Below are 14,491 nucleotides of genomic sequence, written 5' to 3' on the forward strand. Positions count from 1 at the left end.
GAGTGCATTCATGGAGTTATGCTATTGTATGACCTGCTCCTTATAGAGAAAAGCTTGTTTTTATGCAAGAGTCTGATGATAAAAATGCTTGTAAAAGGGTTTGTTATGGCACATTCCATCCATATCTGAAGCAAATGGCTTTTGGTACCAAAAAGAAGAGAAAAACAATAATAAAATGAAGACAAACCCCAAGTTGTTGATGAAAAACAGAAAATTGGCCTAATTGCTGATTACATGACAAAAGGACTATAAATATAGCCCCTTTCCCCTTCGCGTCTTTCTCTCTTTCTCCTCCTCTTTTCCTTCCTGTGCCCTCCTCCCCTTCCCTTCCCCTGACCCTAACAGTGTCTGAGAACTGAAGACATCTGATCTCCCTTCAAGGAACCAGAGCCTACTTTAAGACACCTGGCCAGCACTCAATGTGTGTATTATTAGGACTGGTAATATACAATTACTTGCTTGCTAAGATTGTTTTGTGCTAAGATTACTGAAACTGCTAAGAATATATCTATATGCATGCTTGGAGTTAATACTGTATAATACTCAATAAAACTGATTTATTAAAGAAATAACTGGGCTCTCATTTGGAGAGATAAGGAAATAACTGGGCTCTCAACTGGAGAAAACTGAAGTATACTTTAAGGCAACATCAATCCTGCTCTTTACTCCCTGTAATGGGAGGCCTCTCGGGGCTGATTTTCCTTTTGCCCGCCCACCTGTTTCTGGGCCAACTGCCCACCTTCTCTCCTGCCATGCCTAATTAATGTTAATTAATTAAGGATCTTAATTAGGTGGGAGGCTGCCCATTTCTTGCCCCGATGCCCGGAGGTACTATCTGTGGCTCTCTTCCTCCCCTATACCACAGCCCATGCCTTACAGATGGCATCCTAGTTGTTACTCTCACTGGCCCCCACACTGGGCCCCAGAATCCTCCAATCAGGTCCCCTCTTAGATCCCTCCATTCAGGCGGCCTACCCCGACCTCATTCAGGGCTGCCTAGCTCCCTGAAACTATTTCTCCTCTTGGGCATGGTCCCCCTGGGACCTTTGGCCACACAGGCCCTGGCCTCGCCTCCAAGGCCAGTCAGAACCCCAGGGACCTCAGCTCTGGGTGTCCCTCACAGTGGGCCCCTGGCCCTTTTGACCGGTCTGGTCCTGGCCCTAGCATTGACCAGGGTACTCTACATCAGGCCTCTGAGCCTCTAGCCCCACTTTCTCTCTGGGGTCTGCCCTCCGGACCCTACTAGAGGGTGACCCACCCGGTTGTGGGAGCTGGGGTTATGGTGCTGCAACCCACCTTTCACCAGGGTGGTAACTAGCCTGGCATTTCCTGGGCGCTCCTGTGCCACTGAGAGCCCCACCAGGCCACCCACTCCTGGCAGGGTGCAGTTTTAGGTCATGCCCAGGGCCAGGAGCCTCCTAGCCATCCCCTACAGCTCCTGCCTTACCTCCAGGATGATACAAGCAGCCTTACAGCCAAGCAATATTGCTGCCTCACCTGCCAGCAGCAAAATGCCCTGCTTATATAGGCAGCCCTGAATCTAAAATAGCTGCCACAATGAGGCACCTGCTGGCTGCTTGGCTTATGTCTTAAAGTGGCAGGCACCAACAGTGCCCTGCCACACTCCCACTCTGTTTGGAAGGAGAACCAGATACCCCTGGTTCTTAAGGCAACACAGCTGCCTTGTGTATGGTGCTTCTCAGTGATCAGCTTAAAGAAAGCAGTCTTAAATCTCTGCCAGATCAGTTAGTTTCATAACATAGCAATGGATTAAGACCAGGCTAAATGGACTCCAGAATGCAAGCTCTAGGGCAGGGGTAGGCAAAATATGGCCTGTGGGCCAGATCCAGCCCATCAAGGAATTTTGTTCAGTCTGCAGCTGGTCCGATCCCTCAGTCCTGCCTGGCCCAGGAGCAGGGGGCAGTCCAGGCCATGGCATGTCTGGCTGGTCCCACTGCTCACGGGTGTGCAGTGGGGCTGGGGAGGCATGGGAGCCAGACACACTTCCCAGCAGCCCTGGCAGCAGTGGCTCCTTGCAGCTGCCAGCACTGCTGGACCTGGCCCCAGTCCCACTGCCCAGGCACCCCAGTAAGAATGCCCTGCACACACTGCCGGGGGCAGGACCCATGTAGGCAGGGTGCATAGCTGGGTGGATGTGATGTGGCCATGGGTGCGGGGGGAAGTTATGTTCAGGAGCTGGATGGGAGGATGAGTCTGGGATCATGGGTTGGAAACTTGGGATAGTAACTGTGCAGTGCCAGGGCTGGGACCTGCGCCAGGGTCAGAGGAGAAATGCAATCCACTATCTGCACAGCTCTGCGATGGACATAGGCTCTGCGGCAGGGGGATGTGGCAAGTGGATTGCAGTTCTGCCCTGGGCCTGGCCCCATGCTGTTACTGTCCTAAGATCCTGGCCCCAGCCCTGGGCTCAGCTCCTTGCCCCCCCATGGCACGATCCCATCTGCCTGGCAATGTGCCCTGCTCACGTGGCTCCTAGTCAGTCTCCAAGGTAGAGCCCTCATTTGTTCCCCATACATCCCTGCCAGTAGAACCCATGCCCATTGAAGGGCTGTGCAGGCAGTGGATTGTGGCTCTTCCCCAGCCCTGGCCTAGGTCCCAACCCTGGCCCTGGCTCCAGCCCCGGCCCTGGCCCCACACTGTCACCATCCTGCAATCCTAGCCCTTGCCCCGCTTGTCCATCCTGCTCCTAGATGACACTCCCTGCCCTGCTGCAGCTCCATCCCAGCCACCCAGTTGAGTAGATTCACTTAGGGAGTTTTGGTGAGGTGTTGTGTGGGAGTTGGGGGGGGGGAGGGAGCCAGCCCATGAAAGCTCACCAAAACTCCCTATGTGACCTGTAAGCCAAAATAATTGCCCACCCCTGCTCTAAAGAGACCCTAAAATGCAAATAAAATATGAAAAAAGAGGATTGAGGTGCCTTATTCCTCTCTTGATATATACTCATATGTCCTCAGTTCATCTTAACCCTCCTCTTCTACCTGCTTTCTTTTTAACACATGGAAGTTAAAATAAGCAGTTAATTAGATATTTGGATGAAATCAATAGATCAACTCTTGTAAACAAAACTGCTGTTCCTGAACAATATAATTAATAATTCAAAATGAATCAGAGACTTACAGCCAGGATAGATCCAGGAGGGCACTTGATTCCCTTGTCACACTTGCCACACTTTGACTACGGCATAAGAAACAGGACAAATCATACAGGGTCCTTTGAAAAATGTTATGCTCAAACATTTGTGTACAGTTACAGTGTATTCAGCAAATCACTGTATAAAATCATTGTATAAAATGATCTAACAGGTTGACTCTCCTCAGCTAATCAGCCACAGCTGGGACCAAGGCTGCCCTACATAGCAGGCTTGTCTTACTAGCTATTGCCCTAGATTTCAGGGCAACCCAAGCAGCTGCATGATGAACTTTATTTCTGAAACTGTTGCTTCATTCTGCAGATCTCTTGCTCTAGTCTTATTTCCAATTCTGGCCTTGGATTTTGCTCAGCCTTATTCTTTGCTTCTGCCCTGGCCTGGTTACTGTTCCTATCTGGTTGCTGTCAGGACCTCTGGCACTATCTTGTTACCTTGATTAAGATTTCTGGATCTTGCACTCTGGGTTGGTTACTGACACAGACCTTCCAGTTTGTTACCTCTGATTCACATACTGACCCTGTTCTTTGGATATTCCCCTGGTTCTACTTGTCCTACCAAACTTCCTACATAGGGACCTACCAAATTCATGGTGGGAGTAAGTTGCACAGTAACTCCTTTAATCTTGAAGGTTCCCCTGTGTGCCCACTACTTCTTATTGGTGGAGGGCCCTCACTGCTCACCGCTCACTCCTGATCAGCAGGGAGGCAAAAACTGCAATTTTAAACATGGCACTGTTTTTGCCACTCACTGCTGATTGGCCGAGGGGCCCTGGCAGCCCTACTGTATGTTGCAACTGGCCAGGAAACAAAAACAGCACCATATTTAGAACTGCAGTTTTCACCTCCCCGCTGATGAGGAGTAGAGGGAGGGGGCAGGGGACGCATGCAGCAGAGCTCTCCCAGGCAGTACAGCCTGTGGCTGCCCCTGCAGTGCTCCGCATGGAGCCGAGCCCCACCCAGGGCAGGCCATGCCACACTCCAGCCTGTGCCTGGAAGTAGCTGCTCATTGTGTTAGGTGGAAGAAGTGGGTGGAAGGCAGCTGGAGCCGGAACCCTCCACACTGGGCAGGAGTCACCCAGCTGAAACTTCCCCCCAGCCTGGAGCAGCACAGCTGGAGGAGGAGCCACTTTTGGAGGCAAGGGGTGCAGAGCAGTATCTAGGTGGCTGCAGCCACACTAGGAGCAACTCTGCCGAAAGATGTGCACGCTGGCTGGGGCCAGGCTGGTGGGCACAGGCTGGAGCATGGCATGGACTGTCCTAGGTGGGGCTCAGCTCCATGCAGAGCACCACAGAGGCAGCCACAGACCTCACCGCCTGGGCAAGCTCTGCTGCAGGTGCTCCCTGCTCCCTCCCCCTAGTCCTGATCAGAGGGGAGATGAAAATCACAGTTTTAAATATGGTGCTGTTTTTACCTCCTGGCCAGTTAGCAACAAACAGCAGGGCTGCCAGGGCCCCTCAGCTAATCAGCAGCAAGCAGCAAAAATGGCATCATATTTAAACCTGCAGGTTTTGCCTCCTTGCTGATCAGGAGCGAGCGGTGAGCAGATGGGCCCCTCCATCAATTAGCGGTGGGGGGCGCACAGGGGAACCTTCAAGATTAAAGGAGCCACTGAGCAGCCTATTCCCAACATAAATTCGGTAGGACCCTATTCCTACATATTAGCCCTAATGGAGGACAATAAATGACTCTATTCAGTTTACTGACTCAGAATGATGAACAGAGTGAATCACAATCAAGATATCTAAGTTCTGGTTATTGCAAAAGCCGCCAATATTTGGTATCACTGCATGTCTTATTTTTAACACCCAATTGTATACAAAATGCTGCTTTCAGAAATAGTATCTTCTTAATTTCAACCAGGATAGCCAGTCATAGATAACTTTAGTTATATTGTGTTTAAATTGGGCTAAGGGTTTTATGTAGGCGATTGCATTTTTTTTGGAGAGGGAAAGGAGAGATGAATATTAGAGTGTTCATCTATAACTAAAAACACAGGGCCTATTTCTGACAGATTGAGTCCCTACAACTCTGCACTGGCAAAGGAGATGCAGGTGATCGCGGGGATCCTGGGTTTCTCTGATTAAAAATTACAAATTCTCCAATTAAAAACCCCAAATCCATGATAAAAATTAAAGGCCCCCCACAGCCCGGTGCTGCTGGTGCCCCTCACTCCCCTCCACAGCCTCCTCAGCCCTCCTGATGCCCCTCACTCCCCCACAACAGCCCCCCAGACCCACACACACAGGCACAGACATGCAGACATAGATGAACGCACAGACACTGACCCCTACTCCAGCAGGTAAGTGTGTGTAGGGGGAAGGGACAGGGCAGGGTGGGGGAAAGGGAAGGTTCTGGGGGGGCAGATCAAGAAGGGAGAGAAGTGTGTCCCTGTGTCCACTCCCAGGAGCAGAGCTGGGGGGTGAGGGCAGGGGTGCCCCTCTGTGGTCTGCACACGTGCCAGCCTGACAGGGGGCTCATACATGAAGGCCACCACCGCAACTCTGTCATCGCACCCCATGCCTGTCATCCCGTGGCCAGTCACAAGACTTTGTGGGCAAGCAGCATGGGCCGCATACGTGCCACCCAGCCGGGGGGGAGAGAAAGGGGGCTCACATGCGGTGGCCACCACTGCACCATTGCTTATGTCCTGCAGCTGGTTGCATGGCTTCACGGAAGCGTGGGGTGGTGGCGGCTGCATGCTAGCTGCACACATTGGCTGCCACCACTGCTGCTTCCTGTGGCTCTGTGCCCACACAGAGGTGGCCACTGCACATGAACCCCCCCGCCCACGGTCCTGGCTCTGCAGACAAGCGGCAGCGGTGGTGTGAGGTGGTGGCAGGCACTGTGTGCAAACCCCGCCCCCACCACCCAGCTGGCTGGCTGGGTGGCATGCAGCCACCACCACCACCATCCTGTGCTGCCACTGTCACTTGTCTAAGGAACCATGCCTGAGTATGGGGGGGGGAGGAGGACTCGCATGCAGTGTCCACCACCACTGCCACCCCACAGCTGGCCTCACAGCTCCACAGCGACAGCAGTGATACAGGGAGGTTTCGCACACAGTGGCTACCACCGTGGGCATGGCTCCACAGGCAAGTGGCAGCGGTGGCAACCACCATGTGCGAGCCTCCCCTTCCTCCCACAGCCACCATCCCGAAACACCTCTGCTGAGCCGTGGCCAAGGAGCTGTGCAGCCAGCCATTGGGTGGCAGCAGCAGTGTGGTGGCGGCCACCACATGCAAGCCTCCCCCCGCCCCCTTCCCTAGCCAGCCGGCTGGGTGGCACATGAGCGGCCCACATGTGGCGGCCACCACCACACCACATGCCACTTGCTTGCAAAGCCGTGGGGCCAGCTGCGGGAAGGCAGCGCAGGGTGCGGTGGCCTCTAAGTGCGAACCCCCCTTCAGGCCGGCTAGCATGTGTGCGGCATCCCTGTCCCCACCCCTGGCCCTGCTCCTGGGAGCAGGCTGAGGTGGGGGGCAGGGAGGTGCTGCGCTGTGCCACCTGGAGCCGGCAGCACCCCCTGCTCCCTCAGCCTCCAGCCCTGCCCCACAACCCCTAAGTCCCACTTACCTCCAGGCTCCAGGGGCAAAGGACAAAGGGTGAACCTGAGCCTGATCCCAGCCTTGGCTGACTCAGAGGCTCAGGCCCTCCCTCCCCCTCCAGGCAGGGCTGGGGGTTTCCCGCCCTTTGTGCAATCAGCTCTTGCAGGCTAGAGCTCTGCTGGCCTGCAAGACCTCTTTGCTAAAGCAGAGAATCCATGAATTTCTCTGCTAAAAGGGGAAATCAGCATTTCCTCTGATAAAAACAGGGAATCTATGGTTTTCTTCATTTTTCCATGGGAAACAGAAAACCCGGATCCCTGGTGATCAGCAACTGTCACAATCAGACCCATAGTAACTATCTGAATTGCACAGAGCTAAAATAATATTAGATGGCACAGGACTCATTCATTCTACACCATGAAGTGACTGTAGTGCTGAGGGGTATCTGTAATGCTGTAATTATGTTTTGTAAAGTTAAATACCTTTTGTACAGTTGTGGTATTGGCAGTGCAATGATTTTTCTGTATCTGGAGAACATGAGCAACCCCAAACAACATGCCATTCATTGTTTCAAAGATTTTACCATTCAGGAGGATATTATTTACAGATGTCTGCAAAGAGAAAGAAAGGCTCTTAAGAACAACAAGATAGATAAAATCTCTCCCATTGTCACACCTGAAAAGACATAAATTCTATATATATATATATGTGTGTGTGTGTGTGCATATGTATGTATGCATGCACACACAACCACATATATATTAGTGAATTGCTCATCAAGAATGACAGGGGACAGGTGGGTTGGAGTGCCATGCGCCACCACCCTGCACCACCACCGCCTCCCAGGAGCGTGGGGGGAAGCTTGCACGTGGCAGCCACCACTGCCAGCCACCAGCCCATGCTGCCGCTGCTCCGCATCCAGCCACATGCCACCTCCCCCCACCCACTCCACGTCCGGCCCCGCACCCTCCCCACGCAGTGCAAGGCAGTAGGTGGCTGCAACTGCCCCACACTGCTGCTGCTCCATGTCCAGCCATATGCCACACCCCTATGTCCAGCCCTGTAACACCTGCCCCCTGCATCCAGCCATCTGACTATGGGTCTGTCTGTGCAGAGCACTCTGATTGGTTGTTTCAGTAAGCATTGTGATTGGCTGTGAAGACAACCAATCAGAGTACTCCAAGAGCATTATGGACAGACAGACAGACAGACAGACAGACGGATTAAGCCCTTTAATATATAAACAATGCCAACTTTTTAGGTGTGAGAGCGAAGTGTACAACTTATGTGGTGGTGTCCAAACTTTTGGTTCCATGGGCTGGATGACAGGTCCTGGGCCAACCCAGGGGCTGGATCTGGTCCATGGGCCCAGTCCCTTCACACCAGCATGGCTGGGACCAGCATGGTTGGGGCCCAATCCCTCTGCATGTAGCTTTAAAATTTGGTGACTGGGTAGCAGAGGCAGTGTTAAGTGCCACCGCTCCCCCACTGCCAAATTTTAAGACCTGTGGGGGGCCACATGAGTGAGCTATGTCATGGCTCTGTGGGTTGGACCTGAAAATATAATTTTTTATGGCACACTTCTGCCACTGTCATGGCACATCCTTTGGGAATCACTAAAATAGATACAAGGTGCTAAGAGGATGAATACAGTATTCTCCATGCCTTCCAGATGCATGTCTCAATGCTATGGAAAAACAAGACAGACCCATTTATTAACAAATTACAAGTAAAGTAATTTTTGGAGCACATTTATATCAGAGTTGCTTCTTTAACTTATGTCATGAGTGCATATAAAAGTGCTGGACTGCAGCATTTAAGAATAAATTTCTATAATTTTCCACAGCCAGGAAATGAGACAGAACAATGTGGAGAAACAATCTTTAGAGGTGACAAGACAAGTAAGACTTCCTGGCTTGTTGTTCCCTTAGCCTCTGCTGAGGAAATAAAGATGGAGTGCAATTTCTATATTGTTTTCTTGTGGTATGAATGTTTCTTACATGATTGAGACATAAGATGGACCTACCATTTCACTTCATGCAGGCCACTCACAAATGTCAAGTAATAATGTCTTTTGGTCACAAGCCTTCTGAACTCCACTTGTACCAGGACAAATCATAGCATTTTTCTCTTAATCCTATTATAGCCTTAGATTGTGACAGTTAAACTGTATCTTAAAACAGCAAGAAATATTTCCCCATCCTTACCTGGGTGCTGTTGTTATAAAACATTAGCCAGTAGGATATTCCCAACATCGTACTCTTATGGACTCCACTTTTCAAGTCTGTAGACAAGAGCTTCTCTCCAAGTATTACATGATACTGCACAGTGTTGCTATCCTGAAACCCAGGAAACAAAAGGCCCATTATTGTTGTATAAACAATTATAGTTTCATAGTTTCATAGTTGTAGGGTCGGAAGGGAACTGAGCAGATCATCAAGTCCAACCCCCTGCCATGGCAAGAAAGAGTAACGGGGTCAAACGACCGCAGCAAGGTGTTCATCCAGTCTCCTTTTAAAGACCCCCAGGGTAGGAGCCAGCATCACTTCTCTTGGAAGTTGGTTCCAAATCCTAGCCACCCTGACAGTGAAGTAGCACCTCCTGATATCTAGCCTGAATCCACCCTCTGCCAGCTTGTGACCGTTATTTCTTGTCACTCCTGGAAGTGCTCGGCGGAACAGGGACTCTCCCAATGCCTGCTGGTCCCCTCTGACTAGTTTGTAAATGGCCACTAGATCTCCACTCAGCCGTTTTCTTGTGGAGGCTAAACAGGTTCAGGTCTCTTAGCCTCTCCTCGTAGGGCCTGCCCTGCTGACCCCGATCATGCGGGTGGTCCTCCTCTGGACCCTCTCCATGTTGTCCACATCCCTCCTGAAGTGCAGCACCCAGAACTGGACACAGTACTCCAAATGCAGCCTGACCAATGTTGCATAGAGGGGGAGGATCACCTCCTTGGACCTGCTTGAGATGCATCTGTGGATGCATGACAAGGTACGGATGGCCTTCCTGACCACATCCGCACTCTGTCAGCCCATGTTCATTTTGGTGTCAATAATGACTCCAAGATCCTTTTCTGCCTCTGCACTGATGAGAAGGGAGTTCCCCAACCTGTAGGTCTGCTGCCGGTTCTTCCTCCCCAGGTGCAGTACCTTGCACTTGTCAGTGTTGAAACCCATCCTGTTCTCATCCGCCCACCCCTGTAACCTGTCCAGGTCCAATTGCAGCCTATTCCTCCTTTCTAGTGTGCCCACTTCTACCCACATCTTAGTGTCATCTACAAATTTAAACAGGGTGCTTTTTACACCCTCGTCCAAGTTGCTGATGAAGATGTTGAATAGTGTGGGCCCGAGGACCGAGCCCTGCAGAACATCACTGCCCATATCCCTCCAGGTCGAATAAGACCCATCCACCACCACTCTCTGGGTGCAGCCCTCCAGTCAATTAGTGACCCATCTGACTGTGTAGGTATTGATGCCACAGTCTCCTAGTTTTTTAATGAGAATGGGGTGAGAGACAGTGTTGAAGGCCTTCCTAAAGTCCAGAAAGACTATGTCCACCGCAACACCTGTGTCTAAGGATTTTGTGACCTGGTCATAGAAGGCCACCAGGTTGGTCTGACAGGACCTGCCTCTAATGAACCTATGTTGGTTGCCCTTAAGCATAATCTCCCCTGCTGGCCCCTCACGGACATACGCCAGGATAATTCTCTCAAAAAGCTTACCCAGGAACGAGGTAAGAATAACAGACCTATAGATTTCATAGACTTTAGGGCTGGAAGGGACCTCGGAAGATCATCGAGTCCAGCCCCCTGCCCAAAGGGCAGGAAGTCAGCTGGGGTCATAGGATCCCAGCAAGATAAGCATCCAGTTTCATCTTGAAGGTGTTCAATGAAGGCGCTTGAACCACCTCCGGTAGCAGGCTGTTCCAGACCTTGGGGGCTCAGACAGTAAAGAAATTCTTCCTTATGTCCAGCCTGAAATGATCTTGTAGTAGTTTGTGACCATTCGACCTCATCATCCCTTGGGGCGCTCTGGTGAACAAACGTTCCCCCAGATACTGGTGGTCACCCTTGATAAACTTGTAGGTGGCCATCAGATCACCCCTGAGCCTGCGCTTTTCCAGGCTAAAGAGCCCCAGGGCTCTCAGCCTGTCATTGTAGGGTCTGCTTCCCTGACCTCTGATCATGCGCGTGGCTCTTCTCTGGACTCTCTCAAGCTTCTCCACATCCTTTTTGAATTGTGGAGCCCAAAACTGGACGCAGTACTCCAGCTGCGGTCTCACTAAGGCCGAGTACAGGGGGAGAATGACGTCCCGGGATTTGCTTGAGAAGCATCTATGGATGCAAGCCAGCATTTATAGTTTCCTGGGTCCTCCTTCCTCCCTTTTCTGAAAATGGGAACCACACTGGCCCTTTTCCAGTCCTTTGGCACATTGCCAGAGCACCATGAGTGCTCGTAAAGCCGTGCCAGGGGTTCTGCAATGACCTCTGCTAATTCCCTCAGCACTGTGGGGTGGAGATCATCAGGACCTGCTGATTTAAATATGTCCAGTCCCTCCAGAAGTTCCCTGACTAGGTCCTCTTTGACCCTAGGCCTGGGTGTGCCTCCCCTGGGTAGCTTGAGGTAAGTACATAGCAGGTAGTTCTTTTAATTACCTCTGGCTATAGTCAATAATCAACTGTCCCAGCCACCTGCGGAGGGTTCGGGATTAAGAGTATGGGTGGGGGTAGAAAGGTAAGAAAGGTTTATTGACTTAACAAAAACACAACTATGCGTAGTAACAAGACAAACAATGACAGACAAAAGCAATTTGCGTCGGCAATTTATCAGCAGTCCCCTCTGATGCCTGATACACAGCAAGCTTCTCTTTCCACAAAGTTCAGCGAAGTCAGGCATCCCTGAACAACGGTGTCCGAGGGGTACTGGGAAGGACCCTGGAATGCAGTCCTTGGGCTCCTCAAGGTCCACAGGCCCACTGATCCAGGCAACAGCTAACTAATCCTTTTTACAGAACTGTATCTTCCTTCTGAATGGTTTCCAGATATTCCAGCCAATTTAAAGCTTCTGAATGGTTCTGATAACATACAACCACTCAGATTCCTTTTACTCCAACTGTCCTTAGACTGACCAATTAGCAGTACAAGTCTTGCATTCCTTTGATAAGGCAATTTTAACTACACCACAGGGCCTTACTACTTTAAGGCTTTGCTAAATTTACTAGGCCTTACTTTATACAAGGCCTTACTACATCTTAAACTTTAATTAGGCTCTTAGCAACAACATACAGCTTAATATCTAAACAAATACAGAAAAACACTTGGTCTAATCTTTATAGGGCCTTCAGCAAGCACCTTTATTATACAGGCACACTTTTTAGCTGTCACAATCAACTAAGCCTAATAATACTGTAAAACTGCATAAAGCCACAGAGGTGTTGGAAGCTGTTTTAAAGGCTGGGACAACTAAAAAATCATGATCACTGTTGATGAGTTGAAAAATTGTTTTACCTCTGCATGCAAACCTAATTTTCAGTTTATGTATGGAGTCCATATACTCAAGCTAACAAACCCTATGGAGCAGTAGTTATCTAAAGTTGCCCCTACAACTGAGAGTGACAAGGGGTGGCATAACCTATTGGGGCAAAGGGGCCCACAATCCAGGGAGTGGGGGGTTGGTGCCTCTGCACAGTGGGGTGGTGCCTGAGTAGCATGGCACAGATGCTTATGAACTGGACAGCCCAACAATATATAAAACATAATCTTACCAACTGTGTGATGTTGGCAGCATGGCAATATTCCTCAATTGAACTATTTCCTGGGACAAAAATTGTATATTTTTCTGCAGACTCAATTTGCCCAATCAACTGGTATTGCTGAAAGGTTCAAAACAGTAATATTAGTTTTTTTAATAAAGGAATGATGAACAATGGTTATCATTTATGAAGGTAGAGATTTCAGGCAAGAATTCAAAGGTAAGTGCTTTTAAATTGGATAAGCGGAAATATGCCTTTTATTAGAGTTTTATAAAATAGTATTAATCTACCACCAGATAGTTTTGTTTGATTTGGCTCTCCTAAATGTATTTTCACTGAGCACTTCTAAGCTTTCTGTCCCATTATCATCTCTACTATATATGCTACTATTTTGGTAAGAGAGAGAGTATGTATGTGTCTATAGGGGTAGGGACAGAAGTTACACATGTGATCAGAAACTGATTTAAAACTGTAACTGAACAGCAGTTCAGTGCACTTAAACCACTTGCAAAATGGTTAAAAGTGGTTTAAGATAAACCTGGTTGGATGTAGTATCAGATTTAATTGATTTAAGTCAAACTGGTTTATAGAACTTCTGTTCTAGATCCCCTCCCAGTTCAGGTTAATTCACAGTCCCCCAGAATCCCAGGGTGCCTTGTAGCCCTGGGCTGTGCAACCAGCAGAGCAGGTTCTGTCCTGTGCCTCTGGTCCCTAGCCAGAGCACTGGTTGGCTGAGGAGGGGGTGGGAGGAGGGGGTGCCCCTCACCCAGCACTGGACCACCAGCCTGGGGGTGGGGGAGAAGCCCACAATGTGGGCTTGGCTCCACCCACCTGGAGCTGGGAACTGGGCTGGAGCCCCCCAGCCATGCCCCCTCCTCAGCCTCTGAGCTGGCTGAGAGGTTAGGGATTGGAATCCAGCTCTCTGGCCTGGCACTGGACCCCCATCCAGGTGCAGCCTGGCATGGGGGAAGCAGCAGAGGAAGCCCACAGTGGAAGCTTGACTTTCCCTCACCTGGAGTCAGAAGCCAGGAGCTGGGATGGAATCCTGCAGCCATGCCCTCTCCTCAGTCAGCTCTGGGTGGGGGAAGTCAAACCCTCCCACCCCTCCACAATGGGCTGCACCTGACTGGAGGTCCAGCACAGGATTGGAGGGGTGGGTTCCCCCTCAAACCCTCTCCTCAGCTGGCTTGGAACCAGCCTGACTCCTGGCTCCCAGCGGATGGAGCCAAGCCCCCACTGAGGCTTTCGCTCCCTCCCCTCCAAGCCACACAGCACCTGGCTGGGGGTCTGGTGCCAAGCTGGATGGGTGGGTTTCCCCTACCCTAAAGTCTAATATCAAGTCTGGTAATAGGGGGGGAACCATTCTCTGCATCAGAAGCTGGACTTGGGGGACCCTGCCTGGGGTGGGGAATCCCTGTCGAGGCTGGGGGACCTGGCCAGTCCCTGGCTGGAGGGACTGTTTCCCCCTGTTGGGGGACCACAAGGGTTTAGGTGGGGTGTTCTGGGCAGCCAATCTAGGAAGAGCCTTGTTCTGCTGTATTCAGGTGCATTTGGCAGTGGCCGGCAGGCTGGAAGGCATGCTCTGTCCCCCCGCTTCCCCTATCCCCCAGCTACTGGTATGGGACACTGCAGGGGTCTGACTGCCTTTCTGGTTTCAAAAATGAACATGAGTTCACTTGCTTATCGCTTCAATCTACACAGTTTAGAGAAACCTGCAAAAATTGAATCAATTCAGCCTTGGGCTTTTTGACTCTCTGTATTTAGTCATTATATACATTCTTAATGTGCTTCTCTGTCTCCCACTTCAATAATTTTCCAAAATTAAATTAACATCTCATAAATAATCTCATGTCTCATAAAAATCAGAAAAATTTCATTAAAAAATTTATCACTGAAAAAAATGTTTTTTACTTAAAATAATGAGTTTGTTAGGTTTTTCTTGTTCCAGTTTGGGGAGCATGTGGGAGTTATGACTCGTCCTTTGGGAGGCTTACAAGACACTCAATAATCAGTCTTATTTCCAAAG

General features: G+C 50.2%; 1 protein-coding gene across 5 annotated transcripts in view; it reads right to left on the reverse strand.

Moving 5' to 3' along the window:
* STAB1 (stabilin 1) overlaps positions 1-14,491 on the reverse strand; it is a 225,585-nt gene that overhangs the window by 109,099 nt on the left and 101,995 nt on the right. For all 5 annotated transcript variants that reach the window (XM_059716085.1, XM_059716087.1, XM_059716084.1 and 2 more), the window contains 4 exons: positions 12,478-12,585; positions 8,922-9,053; positions 7,197-7,325; positions 3,139-3,195 (listed from right to left, as the gene is read on the reverse strand). In XM_059716085.1, coding sequence (XP_059572068.1) covers positions 3,139-3,195; positions 7,197-7,325; positions 8,922-9,053; positions 12,478-12,585 — 426 coding nt within the window. The remainder of the gene's footprint in view (positions 1-3,138; positions 3,196-7,196; positions 7,326-8,921; positions 9,054-12,477; positions 12,586-14,491) is intronic.

Source organism: Alligator mississippiensis, chromosome 12, assembly GCF_030867095.1.
Source record: "Alligator mississippiensis isolate rAllMis1 chromosome 12, rAllMis1, whole genome shotgun sequence".
In the NCBI taxonomy this organism is placed as follows: domain Eukaryota; kingdom Metazoa; phylum Chordata; order Crocodylia; family Alligatoridae; genus Alligator; species Alligator mississippiensis.